General features: G+C 37.2%; 1 protein-coding gene across 1 annotated transcript; it reads right to left on the reverse strand.

The window, feature by feature from the left end:
- Positions 1-85: 85 nt before the first annotated feature.
- Positions 86-21636, reverse strand: ppm1d (protein phosphatase, Mg2+/Mn2+ dependent 1D). Its single transcript, XM_002933837.5, has 6 exons — positions 20914-21636; positions 12948-13173; positions 12031-12155; positions 7213-7400; positions 5409-5648; positions 86-4080 (listed from the first exon to the last, which is right to left on the reverse strand). Exons 1-6 carry the CDS (start codon positions 21296-21298, stop codon positions 3589-3591), a joined length of 1656 nt encoding a protein of 551 aa, XP_002933883.2. The 5' UTR covers positions 21299-21636; the 3' UTR covers positions 86-3588.
- Between the last annotated feature and the right edge of the window lie 43 nt (positions 21637-21679).

Here is a 21679-nt window from a genome sequence, read left to right on the forward strand (position 1 = left end):
AAATCTTACATTATTTCATGAATGCTCAAATGACAGGCACTTAATATAGGTGTACAACACCATCTTAGACCCAACAACAAATATAATATGAAATCATGATCTTTATTTAAGATGAACAGCTGTACAGAAGGTATACAAAGCAATTCAGTCTGCTTTCTCTTTTTTTCCAAGAACAAAATAACTTAAGAAATTCTGAATGTTTTGCAGCATAATTACAAAGCGCTGGTGGTAGGTGTTTTATTTTAAGTGTTTTGTGAGGCAGGGCAGTGTCATTTCTCAATGATTCAAAGAGAACGAAGCCTTAAAAACGACCAGATTTATAAATGATAAAAAATATGTTATCCTTCATTATGTATAAAACAACTATTATAGTCACAAACTTTCATAAACATGGAGGAACTGTAGTGCTGCATAACACTGTTTGTAATTGCAAAACAAATGCATAGAAAAAGTATGCCATAGGTTATACATACATATGCCATAGGTTATTACAAACAGTTTGGTATATGCACAGTTTAATGAGACAGCATCACAAAAATTATTTGTGCTTATGCCTGCTGGGTTTTGTATATGGGGTTTAAAAAAAAAAAAAAAACTGGCCCAGATAGGTATGCGTTTCATTATTACAGTGGGGTAGATTCTTAAAATTCAATTTAAATATTTAAGTTTTTTTCCAGGTTAAGAAAAAGAAAACCTAAAAAAACTTAATTGGTAGCTTTTATTTATGGGAAAAAATGAAATTCAATTAAAAAAACATAACCATGTAAAGTCATGAAAACGTTGACAAAATCACATTGTTTCAATCATTAGGACAAACTGGGGCTGTTTAAAATCTACTATGAAAGTTAAAAGCTTGAAAGTTGAAAATACACATCTCAACTAACCAATAAAGAAGCTCACCATATTTTGGTTGCTGTATCTTTATATCTAAGTATTAAATAATGTTTTGGATTGATGAATAAAAAAAAAAAATTAGAATATTCTAAAATTCCAAAAGTTAAAATGTAGCTATTTCTCACAAACACGTTTGTTAAATATCCCCCCTTAATGTACAAACCCAGTATGGTAAACCCCCAGCCCTAGACAGAATGCTTAGTTTAAATTCAAGTATGACTAATAGGACAAATTTAGATCACATTACCAAGAGTATTTTTTTATTTAATTGTCACAGTTTATATTTTCAGCAAAGTCACATAAGACTGGCGAAAAAATGTTTTTAGACAATTACACTTATCTTCGTAGGTTAACACACTGCATTGAATACGTAGCATGTGTTGTGCCAGGAAATATAATGTAAAGGGAAAGAATATAAATAAATTGGCAACAAATTTCAATTAAAAAAAAAAAATACTGGCCATATTGATTACATTTTTCATCTAAAGATAAAAACTGGAAATACATAGCAGTGCCATACATTTGCTGTCAATCGAGCTACGTACATACCAGTAAACTTTTTTTTTTTCCCAATCCACAGACTGTTTTACAATGCTTTTTTTCAAAACAGGATGAGAGAGGATACACGTTTTAAAATGAAATAAACCTAAAATGAGTTTTGCTTATAAAAAACAATGTTGTGCGTTGTACTCTGTAACATGTGCTTTTATGAAAATAGATGTTTTAATGACACAGGCCTAATGATTTCCCAGTACAAAATTCAAATAATTAATTTAAAAATGATAAATACATCAGTTTGTGCTATCTACAAAACAAGATAAAAAACAGTTATAAAGTGATGGGTACTACACCCAGATCTGTATTATTCACAAATCTATACCAATGCAAAGACTGGGGGGGTTCATGTGTGGTAATTAATGACATATCCTAATATATTTCATTTTAGTTGGCATAGGAAAAGAAGGACAAATAAGTGACAAGGGAGCAAAACATTGCTACATATTTTAGGTGGGGGAGGGAATAAAATAAAATGCTAAATGTAAAACGGCTTTCTACAATGATAATATATATCCATTAAGCAGCAATTCTCCTTTTCACATTGCAGTAAATTCAGGCTGTGTATTTAAAATTAATGTCTGAATGTTCTCTTCCATTGGTAATTTAAAAATCAATCCTTTATTTAGGTTGTCATACACCAAAGGTTATCTACTGAAAATATTACCTATTTAAAGGTTGGCTTTTATTAAACCAATTTTCCATTTTACAGACTATAAAGTATCAGAGTTTACTGTGTGCATAAACCTTTAATTCTCAGATAGCATTTGTATAAGGGTACAGCTATACAGCAACCCAAACTCTAAGTCCCAGGATTTCAGATAATACATCACCATACTTGCATTTAAACATACACACAAGCGGTTATGTGCCCACAACAATCTATATACAAAGATAAACCATATAAAGACCTTGCACACTAAAGAAAGCCATACAAAGCTGGTATTGTAATTGAAAAAAAAATCTTTATATCGGATTTTTGTACAAAAACAGGAAGACAGATACTCTGGATGAGAATTAAACATTGGGGTAATGCTCTCATCCAGAGTCTGCTTTTGCGGATTGTTGCTGGGTGGTATGTACATGTATATCCTATCAATGATTTATTGTTTTTATACAAAAGTACTATATAAATATTTTTTCATTTGCAATACCACCTTTGTATGGCTTTCTTTAGTGTGCAAGGTCTTTATATGGTTTATCTTTGCATATATAAGGTTTTATTGGAAGGGATGTATGACCTTAGCACCTAAATTAATTTTTTAATGGTAGAATTGTTTATGAGCCCAGAGTGCCCTCCATTATTATTAATTTTTGCCACAATAATCTATGCCAATTTACTTTACTGTCACCGAGAGAAAAACAAAATCCACTTTTTTTCTCCATTCTCTCATAGAAATCTTAACAAAATGGTATATCAGGAAATTTAACCTGTTAAATACCTAAAAATGTATCTATATAGAAATTTTCTTCGTGATCAAGTGGTAAGATGGGACAACAAGATAATAAATCAGGTTTTCCTTACTTATAGAATCTCTTCTATGTCCCAGTTACCACTAAGTTTAAGTACACAGGGGACAATTGGGTGTATTTGTGCAGGATGACGGGGGCTTCCTCTCACTCTCTCACTTCATCAGTTAAAAAACAGTAACTATCACTGCACATAAAAACACTTTCTCATTTTTATAAAAGGCTTTAAATAAATACATTTAAGGGTGCTTACTTGGTTAAGTAAATTAAATGTATACAAAACCACATCAAAATATGAATAATGAAACATTTTTTGATACTGTCGCTGTATACATGTCATATCAGGAAGTCTGGTGGTCCTTACTTTATCAAGTTTGGTTAAAAAAAATTAAATATAAAAAGTATGCTCCAGCAACAAAAAAAGAGAGAGACACCTAAGTGGCTGGCTGTAAATATACATTAACCAAATACTGGAAGTGTAGAGTAACTCAGCACTGCTGACTGGCTGCATACTTAAACAGGAAAGACTCTGAAGAAAGAGAAAGAAAAAAAAAAAACACACAGAGGAAGCATTATTCCTTTAAAAAGATACATTAAGCTACTGAGCTTAAAGGTATGAGGTCCGCAACAGTCAATTAGGAAACCAGAGTAGAAATCAATATGAGCATCTTAACAGACACATATTGTTTTTCGGTGCTGCTGTAACAAAGGATGTCCAAGTTTCTTCTGCCCTCTAAGGCTGCGCCTCATTGTCGTTCTGTCCGAACTTCTGCGTTTCGGCGTGGTGGATGGGGCCTCTGTCTGCACCATGCTATTCCTAGGAAAGTTCCTCTTGAGTTTCTTCACTGCTGGTCCACTGTTGGATTCCTCCAGCGTCCGTTTTAAGGAGGCCAACCTTTCAGTTTCTGTTTTCCTGGTCTGACTGCTATTTTGGACTTTTGCAGTTTTGCCATCAGAGCTCGCAGTTGAAGAACTGCCAGGGAAAAGACAGATAGAATCAGATATTTCCGCATCCCCACAGGTTGGGGAGGAATTACCAGCTTTAGATTTTCCTGCTTCACTGCTCCATTTTGCATAGTTAGAGGAGAAAGCACTCCTGCGTACTAGAGTTGGAAGGGGTTCAGAGAAGGTCAGCTTCCACCAAGGATCTTCATCTAAGAACTTGGAGAAAGAAAAAAAAAATGAATAAATGCATTACAATAGACCCACAGATCTTAGAGGGGTCTTCCCTTACCAGATTTTTTTTTTTTTTTTTTTAAACTGTATAACAGAGGAAAATATAATTCTGAGCAACATTCTAATATACATTTATAAAGATCTTCAATTATTTTAGTTATTTGCAAATTTGCTGGGTCTGACTCTTAAGGCAATGACATGAAGAGCACTTTATCACTTCACTTCACTGTGTAACAAAATTTAAAAAGAAAATATCTTTTTCATCTAGAAGAATGGGCATAGCTGCCTGTAATGCATTCTTCTAGATTAAAAAGTATTATCAGATGCTTTGGTTACCTAAAAAAAAACAAACCAAAACCTTGTTTTTGGTTAGAAAGTCTATATATGAAAACTACAGACAACTATGCAGACAAGCCATCTTCCGTTCAGATAATAAATACAGCTGAGCTTTTTTTCCCCACTGGTAGATTATGATAAGGGGGATCTATCATTTACTCCAAGTAACCTTTTTTTTTTTTTTTACCACAATAACAATTTTTATACTAATTTAAATTTTAAAGAGGGTGTAAACCCAAAAGTAATATAAAAGTACTTCTAGACTAGTCTATAAAACTAGCTAGTGAATATATTTTAACTATACATTTTGAGTTATTTCAAAGTAGTTTGTAAAGGCAATTGTTAATGGAAGCAGTATGTTCACAATGCCATACATGTTTTTTTAAACTGCGTTGGGGGTATCCTTAATTGAGAAGGATTTGGGGATTTTTTTTCCCCAAATCCTTCTCAATTAAGGATACCCCCAACGCAATTAAATAAAATGCTGTCTTGCTTAAAAAAGGAATACAATCAAGGGATGAAAACATAATTTTGCATATAGGTCTCTAGAAAGGCCTCACCTTAAAGTATGCAATGCAGAGTAGCCTGAATGATTTCTTAAACGAGCAAAATATCCAAGGGTATTGTGATACTAACATTTACATATATATCTATAGTATAGATATTGGTATATGTGGTTTATATATGTGAGTGTATAGATAAATCTGTATAAGTATGTGTATAAGTGTGCACTGGGGATCATTTGGAGGGGTTGGACTTTTTTCAAACCAACTTAACTATGTAACATGATTTCTGGCATATTGTTTCCCTAGACACAACCAGAAGTGCAGTGAGTACCAAGGAACCAATACATATTTACAAATAATTCTAAAATAATTTAAAAGTTGCAACATTTATAAAAATGCATGTGTTACAGCTGGAATTTATGCCACATTTATCAACACAGTGGTGATGGATATAAAAGTTGTGCAACTCACATTGATAGGAGGAGTGGAGCATGGTGTGGAAGACAAGTGACACATGTCCTGACTATTATAGCGGGGATTCTCAGTCAGGTTTAGGAACAGCTCCTCACTCACACAACTCCTTGGCTTTTCTGTCAGGGGAGAGATGCAGATCACAACAGCACTGGTATTATCAGCTCGTAGCATGCGTTGACGCCACTGGGTCAGTGCTCGACTCACAAGCATCTTTGCGCATGTCTGTCCAGGATCTCCCTTTAACATAATAAAACAAAAGTAAGCCACCAGAGGATAAGTACTTATATCATGAATACTGAAAAATTTATGCCAACAGTGCTAAATAAACAAGCATTAATGAGCAAAGTAAAATTGATCTGCTACCACTTTTCCTGTTTACTTAGTGGGTATTAATCAATCAAACAAAAGTGTGAAAGGATATATTTAAAGTTTTTACACACTGGTGCATTATTGCTTAAGGGAACTGCTGCTCCTGTCCCCAAAAACAACATTTAACCACCTTTGCACAACATTACATTAAAAAAAACGAGTCTCTGTGCTTCAAAGTAAAAGTGCCACAAAATAATTTCAGCATTGAATTTGGTATACAGGAAAACGAAAGGGTCTGAATACTTTTGCAAGGTGCTGTATATGGCATTGCATTGGTATTTTAACATAAAGAAAAGCAAGAAAAATGTATACATCCCTGCACAGACTCATCCCCTTTGTGTGCTCTCACAATATCCAAAAAACAAATTAGAGATGGGTGCTGCCCATATTCACACAGCACTCCACTGCCATAACATCATGGAAAAGAGGTAAAAGGCAGCACTCCTTTCTCTGAAAAAAATGTGTTTTTTATTCCATTAAATATAAAAACATAGATAGCTGCTGGGATACAAACAGCCTATGATTAAGGGTTCTTCTCGAAATGCGTCAGGCTGTTTGTATCCCAGCAGCTATCTATGTTTTTATATTTAATGGAATAAAAAACACATTTTATTTAGAGAAAGGAGTGCTGCCTTTTTCCTCTTTTCCATGGTATTTTAACATAAATACTAATTCTAATAAATACACAAGCAAAATTGAGTGTAATGACTGTAAGATCCCTTTAATGTAAGGATAGAAAACAAGTACTTTTCCAGCTATTGCCGACATATAGAAACCTATGGCAGTTCAACAGTTGCAGCTAGCTTATTTATCTGTGCTTAAAGGACATGTAAAGCCTACATTAACCTACAATGTATATCAGTTGGGCATGTCTCCCCCACCCAAATGGCATTATTTGTATTGCATATATCCCCTCCGCTTGCCAGCACCATCAAATTTTCCTAAAGCAAATAGCAGCTTTCACCCAGTGGCCATTTTTCCTCTGATAGATAATCAGATACATTTAAATCTGCAAACAGCATACACACACACAGACCCTTATTCAGCATACATTTCATCAAGAATACAGGCTCACACAGGCACAACTGTCTTTGATAAAAGTTCTGCTTTGTTTAAGCACTGTAATGGTAAAGCTGAGCTCAGGAGAAAAAAACTGAAGCAGACAGCTAGGGCTGAGTTTCTATGGGAACCAGTAATGCCATCTCTTCACTGGCTGCTAAAATGGGGGGCGTTTTTAGTAATCTGAGCTTAGAACAACTGAGCATGCCCACAAGCCAACAGCCAAAGCAAATTCCCGAGGGAGGGAATGCATTGGTCTGTAAATGTGTCCCAGGTCTAATTGCTTGATATGCTTCAGCGTGAAACTGACTAGAGCTAATTAAATTAGGAAAGACAAAATACAAATCAAAACAAAGAACATTTATCTACTCACATGTGGAGAGGCTTTCTCCTGCTCCTGACACATAGATATGGCATCCTGTGCAGACACCATGTTCCAGAGACCATCGCTGCCTATAATGATGAACTTGTGCTTTTGGGGGTCAATAGTGTGCACACTTGTGTCTGGTTCAGGCGACACCACAAACTCACCACTGTAGAAATCGTAACTCCACAGGTCACCTATAAACAAATATTTACATCAAATTCACAAAGATTATTTTCCCTTAGCCACAATATACGAGACTTTAGGGAGACTTCATGCCATAAGTTTAATCCTTTATTGGAGGGAAAGGTGGGAATTTTTATCCTATGCCTTTATCAGGGCTGTTCAACAGGAGGTCTGTACGCCAAATGTGACAGGTGAATAATCATCCATTAATACATTTTATAGGAACTCATTTCTAATCATCACTGGTGATTTCATGATCAGAAGTAACCCTTCACAATCCTTCTGACTGCTATGCTTTGCTAATGTGCACTCTACTATACAGTCAATCTTGTCTTTGTTAGACTTGAGCAAAGTTAAACTGTACTAATCAACCAGTGCAACAACTTTAAAATAAAAAGTTGCATAAATATTAATCTTATATAACCCGCAGCCACAATATAAAAAAAGTTATTATAAACCATTTATCTTAATGTACTTATATATAATACAACAAGATCTCATGTAATAAGTCCACACAATTTAGAATGTACTGCAGTATCAGGTCAGGGCTAATGTAATCTTGGAAACTGAAAAAAAAAAAAAAATATGCAGTAGTATTCAGGAAATTGGTTACCATATTGAGTTTTCTGTAACACAGCTAAGAGCTTGCCCATTAAAGTCATGCTGAATGTGAAACTGCCTTCCATGGCTAATTTTGGAGTAACAATTAGTAATGTTGCATTTTTACTTTTAGACCCAATGTGCCTGGGCATTATAATGATTATTGAGAAAACAAGCTTTTTAAAATAATGAATGCCCAGAAGTTCTACATAATTGCTTTCCCATCTGTATTGGCTACTTAGAAAAGGGGGAGGGCAATCATGCACTTCCTTATTCTAGATAATTTCCAGCCTCTCCAAGAATATCACTATTAGTCCTGATGATAGCCGAGGGCCAATTAATGCAAGTCTCAGAAAACTGAACAAACATTTTTCCTTCTATTATACCGGCTTTCTGTGCAGATAAGCACCGGCTATTCATCAGTACTTAGGCACACTACACGCTTCTCCTAATGCTGAAAGGAAGCAGGCCTACTTCAGAAAATACATTTCCCCTTCTGTCCACTTAAGCAACAATGCAATTCAAAGAATAAATAAATTAATAAATAAGAAATATGTGCCCTTTACAGAAAGCGCAGCAGTTGGGCAGCCTTTAAAGCAATTATGAAAATCAAGTCTAGTACAGCCGGTATTATTTTTGTACTGAGGGGGCAAAAGGAGGGCTTGAGAGATAGGAACAAATAACAATTTTGATGGAATGGACATAGCATGCAGCCCCAAAGATTCTGGTTTACAATCTAAATTAAAAATGTAATTAACGGATTGTTTCATTTTGCTCACATACAGTAGCTTTCACTTTTGTTATGTATATGGCAACTGTGCATAGGCACAACTGATATGTTTTGCAGACTGAGAAACAAAGAAATGCCACAAGAGTACATTCCTTTGAAAACTTTTTTGGAGCATCTGTAATTCATAAAGGGACGCTAAGCCTACAAATAAATGTACAATATGTACAGTATGGCTGAAAAAGATCATAATAAAATATCTGAAAACAAAACAGAGGCATCTGTACAGACTACAAGTACCTTGATTTAACTGCTAGGAAAAACCATTGCTTCTACTTTGAGCCACTAGAGGGACCTCATACCACTCTTACAGGTAGATGGCTAAGCCATTAGTCAGCAGTAGCATACATAGAACAGATGAAAACTGCCTGGGCATGTCTGGGATATTATTATTGACTAAGCTACACTGGATAAGTGCAAAGTATGATCTACTAAAAGCTGTAATAAATTACCCATATATGTCATTGTTATTAATGTAAGAACTATGGAAGATACTTTGAATCATATGTTCATTTTAACACAAGTTTTGTAAAATTGCAGAAAAAAAGGAATTTTCAGTATTGATTTCAATAAAATGTATTACAATAAAATTTATAAGGAACTTGTTATTATTAATACATATTTATAAAGCCCCAACATATTTTGCAGTGCTGTACAATATTTACCGGTACACAAAGGAACCAATGACCTACATGAGAGGTAGAGAGGGCCTGCCTAAAAAAGCTTGCAACCTTATCAAGTCAAAAGGAATAATCTCCCAAACCCAAATGGATCTTGCACTACAGCTGGAATGCAGAAAATGTAAAGCAATTTCAAGAAACTCACCTGATAACATAGGTATTGCAAAATAAGCTAACTTTCCATGCCCTTATCCTTTCCCGCTTAGATTACTGCAATCTCCTACTAACCGGCCTCCCAGACTCCCACCTCTCTTCCCTGCAATCAATTTTAAACTCTGCTGCCAGGATCCTCCTGCTCTCTCCGAAGAGGGAACCTGTTCAGCCTCACTTAAGCTCTCTTGCATGGTTACCTGTAAAGCAAAGGATAGCTTACAAAATCCTTCTGCTAACATTCAAAGCCCTTCACTCGTCTGCTCCTCACTACATTTCTTCACTGGTCTCCCTGCATGTTCTTGGTTGTCTCCTCCGCACCTCTCAGAGCCTCCATCTGTTTACACCATCCACACCCACTGCGCGCTCTCGTCTTAAACCTTTCTATCTCGCTGCTCCTTACCTCTGGAACTCTATCCCTGAATCTCTCCGTAGGGAACACTCACCCAAAAGCTCAGCCGTTACCTTCTGGAGCACTAAAACATTATTTTGCCCAGTCCTGCGCTTAAGGGCAAATGCCCATACCTGTTGCACTCTTACCTTCCAATTTGTGCCTGTATGTTACCCAACCACTCAGATTGTAAGCTCTACGGGGCAGGGACCTCCTTCCTACTGTGTCTCATACCACATGGCACTTATATATAACAAACTCAACAGTAGAAAGCACTCACAGCTACAGCATCAATCAAGTCAGTGATTTATTTCAGCATACCATCTACGCGTTTCGATCACCACAGGATCGTCATCAGGTCTTAGGAGGAGACCGAAACGTTGGCCTGTTTTAACAGCATGTTTAAATAAAAGTAACGTTTTAATCTTTTAAAAAATATCCTGGTGTGCACCCAATTTTTGGACTTCTGGATAATTAGACACATGGAGGTGATTTATATTACGGGTTTGGTGTGCTTAAAATTTTGTGGACTGTATATATATATATTTATTTATTTATATCACTTGTCCTCCCTGTGTGTAATTTTGTATTCTATAAGATTGTACAGCGCTGCGTACCCTTGTGGCGCTTTATAAATAACGTTATACATACATACATACATACATACATACATACTTTCCTGACGATCCTGTTCGTAATATCTAAAGCATGTTCCCATCATTTCCAAATATATACCAACTAACATTAAGTCATTAAGTTTTGGAACCAAATTCTTTATCACACTAAATGGAAATGAAATCTGGCCTCAAAAATGCCTCCTCATCATCTCCTTGATGACATGGTTAGTAAAAAAAAAAAAAAAAAAAAAAAAATATGACTGCACATATATAAAAAAAGGTACGATTGCTGGTAGTTCATGAATATCTGCACTGATCTAAAGGTCTGTCCACAGCATTTTACAAGAAACATTTCTAATCAGGCTACTGGAAATATGAGAAAAACAAATAACTTAAACTATTAATGTTAATACATATTTACCTTCTAAAAATGGTATGGTATGCTATGTTGATCATTGTGGTCTTTCATCCACCATGGTGTTTAAAATGCCTCTGTCCACCTACAGTCACTAACTCTTCATATGATACATAAAACTTTATCAAGGCCAAGAAGGAGCCACTCCACTCCAAAATGGCAATCACACCATTGCCAGCTAAAGTGAGCATTGTGAACCTGGAAGAAATGGCAGAAACCCAATTCCTAAATTTATGCCTAACAAGCAGTGGCATAACTACCTATACAGCAGACCCAATGAATGTGGAGGCTTGGACTGTATAGTAGTTTGCTGTACCCAAACAATTTAAACTTTGCAAAGGGGCTGCAAGGAAACTAGAGGGCGGGCCTAAAAGGGATAGTGGGTTTGGGGCTTGGGAATGCATGATGGACCTCCTCTGAAGATTTTTTTTGCAGGGGGGGGAGGGAAGTGGGCTGGGCCTAACCAATCAAACTAAGCTACTTCTTACAATCATTTTAATCAATACCTGAGCCTTTGAGCACCTGAAAATCCAAAACACAATTAAACCTTATCCGCGCTCAAAAGGTTGAAAATAAGGGGTATATAACAGGACCCAAGAGAGAAAAAAAAGAAAAAGAAAAATTATTGTGATAAATAAGTGAGTACAAATACCCTATAATGAAACCCGATCATAAGTGATTATTAATAGCTGCCTTCCTCCATAACTAATCCCTTCATACACACTCCGAGGAACAATTTTGTCTAGTAGATCCCAGATGCAGGAGAAACATACATCAAACACAAATTTATCACAGAAACCACACACAGTGCCTACAGACAGTATGCCTTAAAATATCTTATCCACTAATGAATACCTATAAATAAAATTCAATCTATAAAAAACGAATATCCAGACACCTAGCTCATATAACTAATATAAAGAGTTAAAAAATCTCTCTTTAAAAAGCACCTGAAAATCACTCTATACTTTGTACCATGCCTACAGTGATCTACCACTTACCAAGAGCACGAGCCACAGCCAAGAATGGAATCTGGTCAAACACTGTGCTTCTTCTTACAGGACCATTGTGTGTCAAACGAGGCCTTTTCCAAACCACTCTGTTCACACCAGATTTGTTTATAACACTGTTACAGGAGAGCAAAATGAATATATAAGCAGATTATTATTTTTTTGGAGTTTTATTAATTGTTAATTCTTTTTCTATCCAACCTGGGACCCTCTGCACAACAACAGCAGTGATGGTACAAGAAATAAACAGTATTTGCCTGGAGAAAAACATGGTAAAGACAACAAACACCAGGAAAGGCAACACATAAACATGTGCAAAGGTAGTCTGAACATGTTTTTCACATTTGCAGGTTGTACTTTCCTTTAAATTGCGTTTCTGGCCCCTTGGCTGCCCTGAGGCAGCTCCTGAGATGCAGCACCACACACCGCTCTTACATTTCTGTGTGTCAGGGCAGTGCAAGGGGGTGCCACGTCACTAGTTCAGACAGCACAATTGAACTTTCTGCACTAGAAGAGCAGAAAATTTCAATTTAAAAATTTAAATTTCAGCTGTTGAAGTTACCAGGAGCAGCTTTTTGCCACCCCCGGTTAACTAGTGGGCTGCTGCCATCTGAGGTTTCTATATTCGCCTCATGGCAGCAGCGCCCTCTCCTTTCAATGCTTCCAAAAGAGGCAAAACATACCCTCTTTATATGCATGGCCTGTGTTCACTGTTTTGGATATAAACATTCAAAATATATCTGCATATGTTATTTTTGCAGAAAGTCTTATTAAAAGGTATAACCACAAGTATTATAAAAAAAAAAAAAACACATTTCTTTAAGCATGACAATTTTGTGGCTGCTGAATAAAACAGTGGAAAGGGTGATAGAATATTGTGAATGTCAAGGTAAATAAATATTCCCAACCTGCCACCAAGGCCTTCAATTCTCTCTCTCTCCCGAGGAAGTTCAGGTTTGTGGTCCTGGGTTACTTCTACAGCCTTCAGAGAGTCTCTTGAGCCATTCTGTAGTCCAAAGACAACACCCGAGTCTCCCACATGGGCCACATACATCTTATTTCCTCTGATAATAACTACGCTGGCTGTGGTTCCTGATGTACTCGGGAGACCTGTCATGGTCTTAGGCCATTCAGCTATAGAACACACAAAAGCCAGATTAAATACAGGTCTTTTTTGTGGACCGAATTAAAGAAACATTAATAATAATAATCATAAGTATTATAATATCTTGCACTCTACTCCACCATGATAGAAATTACACAACTAATTAAATTTTTGCCCCCAGTAATCCTGAACATAACACACTGCACACCCCCAACAGCCCTGTACATAGCACCATGTACATTGCTGATCAGATCTCTACATTTAACAGTCGTTCTCTTAAGCAGCCATAAACACATCACAACTCGTGCCAGTGTTGGTTCATTTTTATGCCCATCTTACTATACTAGGAGGAGCCTTTGTCCCATGCCACGTACAGTACAGAAATTCTCCAAAAGTATAGCAAAACTCTGACCTCCACCATCTTCCCCCTCACAGCAAACCATTCTTTGAGTTGTGCTGAACCGGTTACTTAAAAGGACAAGAAAACTGTAGACAACAGTCAATGGTCCCTTGAATGAACAAACAAAGATCCTTGATTTCCAGTCATGCGGGAAATTTTAAAGCATATTTAAAAAGGAGTTACTGTCAATAATTGCCAGGAAAAAGAAAATACAAGAAAGACCTGCTTCAAAGTAAAGTGTAGCAAGCACAGTGGTGCACCTCAAACAGCTGCACTCAGAACACAAGATGAAACACACAGGCACACACACATAGAACAGCTGTTTGTATTCACCATAGGGCTCCATACACTAACCCTGGCTGTGTGCCATTCTGAAGAAAACCATGCTTGATAAAGAGCCTATTAGGCTCAAAACATTGCTGCTGCCCATATTGTGACAATAAAGGCTTTTTAATGAATTATGACGGAGTGCTGCCTATAATTGTTTGAAGAAGACCATGCATCTATGTGATCCTAATTGAAAAAAAATAAATAAATATATAACAACAACAGAATATTGGGTTGGGGCTGAGCAGGAGACTTTATTGGAGTGTTTCAAGGAAAACTATACTCCCAAACAATATATAAAAAATCTCATATGCAAATACCTGCTTCATCTACATAAACCATTTTCATAAACATATACTTTTTTAGTAGTAGGTAATCCTAAATAAATAATTGTCATTTTAAGTACTAAGGGCTGCCCCATGGGATCATACAATTCACAGTGCACACAATCAACCCAAAGGTATGCATACATGTTAGGTTCTGTCTTTTACTTCCACTTCTTCCTGTTACAGTTAAGGTCCCCATACACGGGCCGATAGTAGCTGCCGATATCGGTCCCTTGGACAGACTCGGCAGCTTATCGGTCCGTGTAGGGGCAGAAACGAGGGGCCTGGCCGACCGATATCTGGCCTGAAATTGGCCAGATATCGATCGGCCAGGTTAGAAAATTCAGTCGGATTGGGGACCGCATCAGCTCGTTGATGTGGACCCCGAACCGACTGCCCCAATGCTGCCGTTAGAATTTGATTGTTTGGCCCCAGGGCCAAACAATCGAATTCTCCTATGTTACCCGATATCGCCCACCCGTAGGTGGGGATATCGGGTGAAGATCCGCTCACTTGACGACATCGCCAAGTGAACGGATCTGCCCGTGTATGGGCAGCTTTAGAGCTGCATTACGTCCTTTCAGGTGATCTCTAAGGGAGCATACAGACCATCACAAAATGGTGGCCTTTAATTGACTTATGTCAGTGTGAACTGGTGGTGCTAAATCATATGAATCACATCAGTACCATACAATGCAGAAGAAGCGATTTCCAGCACTTAGACTATTCAAATGCTGTAACACTGGCAATTCACCAACGCAAAGGTATTTTTATTTCATTCAGGACATTTTCTCATCAATGACAAACATGAAAAAGGCTTGTGTCACCATCCTTATGGCTGTATCAAAACTACAGGCAAATGGGCAATAGCTTATACACCTAAGAAAAGAAAAGTTCTTCACACAGCTTGTGTTTCACAGTGGGAAGGCTCAGGTACCTCTGTGCATACAAACCATTGGCAATGATGGGCACCATTTAGGCTAATAAAACACTCCACTATACTTGGAAGTAGACTGAAATCAACTGTACAAGTTTACAATTATATTATACATAAAAATTATAATAATACACTAGACCTTTGCTCCAGCAGCAGTCTTTTTTGGGGGCCAAATTCACCACTGGTGACAGTTACCATTCAAGTCTATGACAGGCAGCCTGAGCAAATGCTTGGTGTTCCATGGGCCTTACATCAGAAGAAGAATTACATGGGTCTATCTTAGTGGCACTCATCCTAATGCAAAAAAACTCATTGTGAAGGGTAGTTAACCCCCACTAACTGTGTAGACAGCATTAAAAATAATTCTTTGTAAATTATCTTGCACAAGTGTAAATATGCAAAGTCTAACTAAAACAGTATGTATGTTTGCATTCACGGAAATAGATGTACATACTGACTTTAAAAAAGAAGCAAAAATGATGTGCCCTTTCTATGGTTAATACCCAAGAAGGAAACAATTATCTCTTTTGCCGAGTTCCTGAATTACTTTAGAAGAAAGAATTTTTCTTCAGCCTTGACAGACTTTTCATGTTAAAATGGGGAATAGGTAAACCAGCAAGTGGTTAATGTTCCTAAGCCTAAACAATAGAGCATTGTAAAATGACAGCTGTAAAACACTTATTAGCTTTGCAAAAAGCCAAGCAGGGCATGCTTGTGACATCAGAAAAGCATTTCTGAAACCCTGCCCACACAGACATGTCTAAACTAGTATTTTCCCTTTACAGCTAGTCAAAGTCTATGAGAACTGGACAAGTTCCAAACAGATTTTCAGGTAGAAAAAAAAATAGCTCAGCAAAAAATGTTCCTGACTCATTACATCCTACAGTGAAAAAACAAGGCCCTACATTGATCCAACTCGTACTGCGAGTTCAATTTATTATAAAACTATATTGTCATACAAAGAGGTCTATGGAGATTGTGGGCATGCTAGGGGCCACATCTGACATGGGCCACCAGTTGGCCAGCCTTGGTTCAATGTGCATGTCAGTTTTTTTCACATCTTGGGTCTTGTGTTGCCAGCATAAGGGTTCCAAACTCACTTTATATTTTGCTGCTGGCAAGAAAAAATGCAGAATTCAGAGGCTTGGGAGCAGGATAGAGTAACCCTTATGCGGGTTCCCTGACAACACTAAAAGTAGATTTGCAATAAATACTGTAGAGCAGTTATGGAATTGTTTAAATGTATAAAATCAATGGACACTAGAGTTACACTCAATGGTTTCCTAGGGACTCTCAAGTAAAGGTGGCCATACACGGGCAAATTTAAGCTGCGAATATGATCTCTTTAGAAAACTGGCCACTAAATATTTTTCAGGCAGGTTTGAAAATTCCCATCAGGTGAGGACCACATTAATATACTGAAGCAGCCTTCTGTGGGAAAAAAATATTTTTGGGTATACATGCCTCATTAAACCTTTGAAAATTTGATGTATATCTTAAAGTTGCCGAGAGCTATATTTTTGTTAATAATGCAAGTAGTTTATCAATTGAGATCCCCTTTAAATTAAAAGCAATTAGTGCCGCTCTTCTGAATTTTCCTAAAGTGCTCTTAAGTAGCTTATACAGTATATGGGATTTCAACTAATCACTATCTCTACTTTCATATAAAAGCAGATAACATACTTGTTGCCTTATTATATATGACTGCATCTCAATAAATACCTATCCATCTCATGATTGCTATGTAAGAGTTTATTCAACAATTCCAGGTTCTGGGAGTCCCATTAAAAGCAGGTAAGTGTTCATTCCCTTCCTTTAAAAGTCACTTAATCTGCTAGTACGTGTGAAGAGTTGTTATGGCACACATGTCTGTATGTTAAATACTTTTGCAGCACTAGTCTAACAGGTTTGCATTTTCTAGCACATGTGAAATTAACTGCATTTCATTAGATTAACAATAGACAACTTTGCCAAAAATTGCTTTGAGGCAAGTTACTTCTCATGTATATAAAACGCAGCCAATGTCACTGAAAACAATGAATGCAATAGATATAACTGTCTGTATTTCTGACAGGTAGAAAGGGGAATCTATTTTAAAGGCAGTTCTGAGTAATCTCCAGAATAGTATTGGCAGTGGTGAAGCTGCAGAAACAAAATGTACATCCTATCTGTGCTACACAGCCCAAGGCTAGACCATTAACATTATCATAGCTCAAGGTGCCTTCAATTTGTGCTTGATTTGTGGTCTGTGCATACAGAACGCAATAAAACAAAACATTTGAGATCTAATTTATTTATACTGCTACTTTTGGGGCACAATAAACACTAATCATATTAGTGCAACTAGAGTAAAGCTGGCCATACAAGAATCAGTAAGATTTAGCATTTTAGTGTTACCAAACCACTGTTGCATTCTGTCTAGGGATGGACCAAATCCACTATTCTAGGATCTGGCCAAACTCTGTATACCTTTGCTAAAGATTTGTCCGAACACCGAATCCTAATTTGCATATAGCAATTATAATAAGGACAGGTTGAAAACAAATTAAAATGTTTCAACTTCCATGTTAATGTGACAAAAAGTCACGTGATTTTAAGGATTTGAATTTGGTTCAGCCGAATCCAAATCCTGCTGAAAAAGGCCAAATCCCAAACTGAATCCTGGATTTGGTGCATCCCTAATTCCGGGCCTTTGGGAAGCAGAGGAAAGGTTAAATGTCAATACCATTGTCTGGAGTGGTCACCATTCAACATAAAGTGACAGGGGCCACACTTCCCTTCAGATTTTGTCAAAAGCCTGTGTATAGCCAGTTTAATGAATGCAAGAGGCTGGTGAGTTGCTATGGGTTTCAGTTAGAGTTGTGCCTGTTATTACATGTGCCCTAACAACAGTACAAACTCCTAGCTCAATCAGTGTTAGAAAAGTCTGCTCTTAATTCCATGTTTATAAAACCACACTGTGCTGAGGCCCCAGGCAAAAAGTCTGCAATCTCTTACAAAACATAAATATGCATTCAGTTCTGACCAGAGCACCATCAGCTAGGTGTTTATATTCTCTCTTTTTGAATGCTTGGATGTCCTCCAGTTTCTCTGGGTTCGTTCTACAGACAAAAAAGAGCCATACTTGCAGGGCAACTGGCCTTCTGATGAATTAACCTCAAATGTGTGGGTGTATGTGTGATATGCATATGTTCATCTGATGCATAAGCCTTCTTAAATATTCCTTAAATACCTGCTGTCAAAAGTAATTATAATAATGCACCTGACATATTTCTTTTAGATGGGGGTGGGTGTGGTTAAGATCATAAAACAGGAATTTACTATCAATAGGAGAATAACAACTCTAAAGGGCTGTAGACAAATGAAGGGGTGATCAGTTGTGGCAGCTGCAGAACAACATTAAAATATGTCTCTGGTTCACAATAATTAGATTGCATGTCTTCCAGATAACGCTACACATGCTGCCTTGAATCTAAGCCAACAATGTTTTTCCCTAAGGGCCTCATGATTAAATTGTGGACAGTATTATTATCTTTTATGAAAACATATGTCCTTAATATAAAAACTGGAGAGTAGGAACAAAACTATGCCATATGATCAACAAAAAGGTCAGAGAATAATAAACAAAACAGTCTTTTCCCTCAACCACTCAAAATAACCAGAAAGTTTTTTATATCTTTAAAAATGTGTACTCTTATTCTGAACAGACAAACTTTTTTCCCTAAAAGAGGTGGACAACCTAAAAAAACTTGTGTTTAAAAGTGCACAGTTAGAGAGCCCATAAAAAGAAAAATCTGTGTTATCTATAGCACTTTGTACACTGATCCCATTAATTTCAATGGATTTCATCAAGGCCAGAGTGGTGTAACACAAAAGTATAGAAACAGAAGTTATCTTGGTGTACTTGCTTTTATAACTAGGGGAATAGGAGGTTAGGGTAATTGCATATTAGGTTTATATCAGCACTTTACAAACAGTTCAATTATTAGCTACTACTTTTACAATTTATTTTAAACTTATTAAACAGACTTTTGTAAATGGACCCCTTAATGCAAAAAGATTTTGTCTCAAAGTCTAACACTGAATATAAACGCCAGCCTTTATATTAAATATTTACAGGCAGGGGATGCTTCAATGCACAGCTGTAACAAAAACATTCCTTACAATTGCCTATAAACTTGGCATAGTGGATACTTGGGTGAGTAGTTCACATTTAGGCTAATACCACATTTTCGTTGTTTTTCTGCTAGCATGTATATACGCCAATTGAGAAAAGTGGATCTGCTGAATTCTGTCCCCTCTATATGTGCGCTGACAGGCTATTCAGCTATTCTCTGCTGGTGTATATACAAAATGGCCCTTGTGCCATTAGCCTTAAGTTTTCTTTTAGTACATTACAGAATGTCCTATCCTTAGTAGCTCTTCAGTTGTTATACTAGTTTTTATTCTGTACAGTTTCTGAATTATTTGCCTTTTTCTGTCACTTTCCAGCTTTCAAATAACCATTATTGCTCTATAAGGCATTATTGTTACTTTGAGATTCTTACAGTTTTATTCAGATCCTCCCCATGTCTCTAGTTTCTCATTCAAATGGCTAATTTGTTGCTAAGGTATATTGGACAGTAGTAACCAGATAACTACTGAAATGACAAACTTGAGAGTTGCTGAACAAAAAGGTACTTTAAAAAGCAAACAAATAAAAACTGGTCTCAATATCAATAGCTACATCAAACAATTAAAAGGTGAACTACCACATTAACAACAAAGTACACGTGATTAAGTTGCTACATTTAACAATGCTACTAAATATCTGTGAGACCATAACATAGTGTAGAAACTCAAAAATAGAAACATATAAAAGTTCAGACTGTACTAAAAATTACATGCTGTTAAATATAGAAACGCCTTATGCAAACAAGCCCCTATGGTGTCACTCAAAATTCATTCCTGTCTAATTTCCACTCCCATTACCTAACATTTTTAATATGCAGCAACAACTAGTCTGACCCACCTGAAAGGTAACTCATGTAATAAATACAGTTTTACAGTCAATGGACCAATTGTTTCTACTCACATTAAATATATGAATGTATGAATATGTTATCACCTGACATTAAATGGGTTAAAAAATGGTGTTACATTAAATTATATTTAACGTTGTTGCATTTAGAACACCTACGTTTCACCACATGGAACGACTACCTTATGGCCACATCTTCTCATTTATTATTTTTAAAGGGGGCTTTAATACCCAAAAATAAAATGTCCTCATTAAAGAAAAATGAATTCTTAACTTTCCAATATAACGCAATTACAGTTTTTAAACACTTTTAAGATTATTTGTATAGTAATTTCTGTTGAACCCTTGTATGCCTGCCTTGCTGGTTCTGACTTTTAAAGCAATGTAGCAGAAGCAAACAGCTTACAGACCAGTCAAGCAAAATGCAATGCTGACTTCTGCTACATTTTCTCAGGAGACAGAATCAGCAGAAAACCACTGATAAAGACTGCTTTCAATGAAAATATATTTTAAAGCATTATATTTTGATGATTGTATGTTTTGCTTAGAATTATGTGTTTACCCAACCCATGTTCTATAGGACATAGATATTTTTTAGGGGTGTCCCCGACCGACAGAGCTCTCTGCTGTTGAGCTACCAGTCGCAGCAATTCCAGGCAGCGGGTTTGATTCCACAACAGCAGCGAGGGACCGGCAGGTTGCTAAGAGTCGCCTCCTATGTGCAACCAGGGGGGGTAGAGACCGAGACATGACACTTACGGAGCTTTTTCCACATTGCATGGTGACAAGCCACGAATCCCTTGCGGATGGCGGCGCACACTTCCTCTGGATCTCGGGACATGAAGCCTTTTTGTTTAGTGATATAACCCCAAAGGTGGTCCCGAGCAAAGTGAGCTGCTTCCCGACCCCCATGCCCATCATAAACAGCAAAGAAGGCAACAGTCTGCCTGCCCCCAGTAGGACTACTCGAACGCTCCCTCCTGCAGTTTCTACCCGGTGTCCCCGCTCCTTCCTCTTCCTCTGACCAAGGTTGATCGTCCTCCCCCGGCTCCGGTTCCACTAGTATCTGAGTTACATCTTCCATATACTTCCTTCCTCCCTGGTCCGACGAGAAGCTAACCCGAAGGGTGAATGGAGTCTCCATCGCACCCCTTCTTTGTTACAAGTCGGAAGGTTGGACCGGAGAATTCCAAAAAGTGATCAGTCCACCTTAACAAAATCTCTTTTTAGAAAACAAACGGCTTAGTGGGGGTCAACAAGAAATCGATTAATTAAGCTCAGCGCTTCAAAATCCGCCAACCGCGCTTCTGATTGTTTATTTTCAACACTGTCCGGGAGCCGACGATACGCCTTCTACGTCACAGCATCAAAGTAGAGCACCCAGGCGGACCGGCCAGTGTAAGCTTCCTACAATTCCTGTGAGCATGCGCACTAAGTCAGCACTGAAGGAAGCCCGCGTCGCCATCGTAAAGGCGGGCAACAGCTGTTGTTTATGATAGCTGCTCTACTTCCGGAAATATAAGGG

This window comes from Xenopus tropicalis, chromosome 2, assembly GCF_000004195.4.
Source record: "Xenopus tropicalis strain Nigerian chromosome 2, UCB_Xtro_10.0, whole genome shotgun sequence".
Classification (NCBI taxonomy): domain Eukaryota; kingdom Metazoa; phylum Chordata; class Amphibia; order Anura; family Pipidae; genus Xenopus; species Xenopus tropicalis.

Coding starts and splice junctions, on each gene's coding strand:
- ppm1d (XM_002933837.5), bottom strand. CDS start 21,298: ATGGAGACTCCATTCACCCTTCGGGTTAGCTTCTCGTCGGACCAGGGA. Junction 12,156..12,947: donor ATTGAAGGCCTTGGTGGCAG/GTTGGGAATATT, acceptor CTCCTGTAACAG/TGTTATAAACAAATCTGGTG. Junction 5,649..7,212: donor AGGAGAAAGCCTCTCCACAT/GTGAGTAGATAA, acceptor ATTATGTTAAAG/GGAGATCCTGGACAGACATG.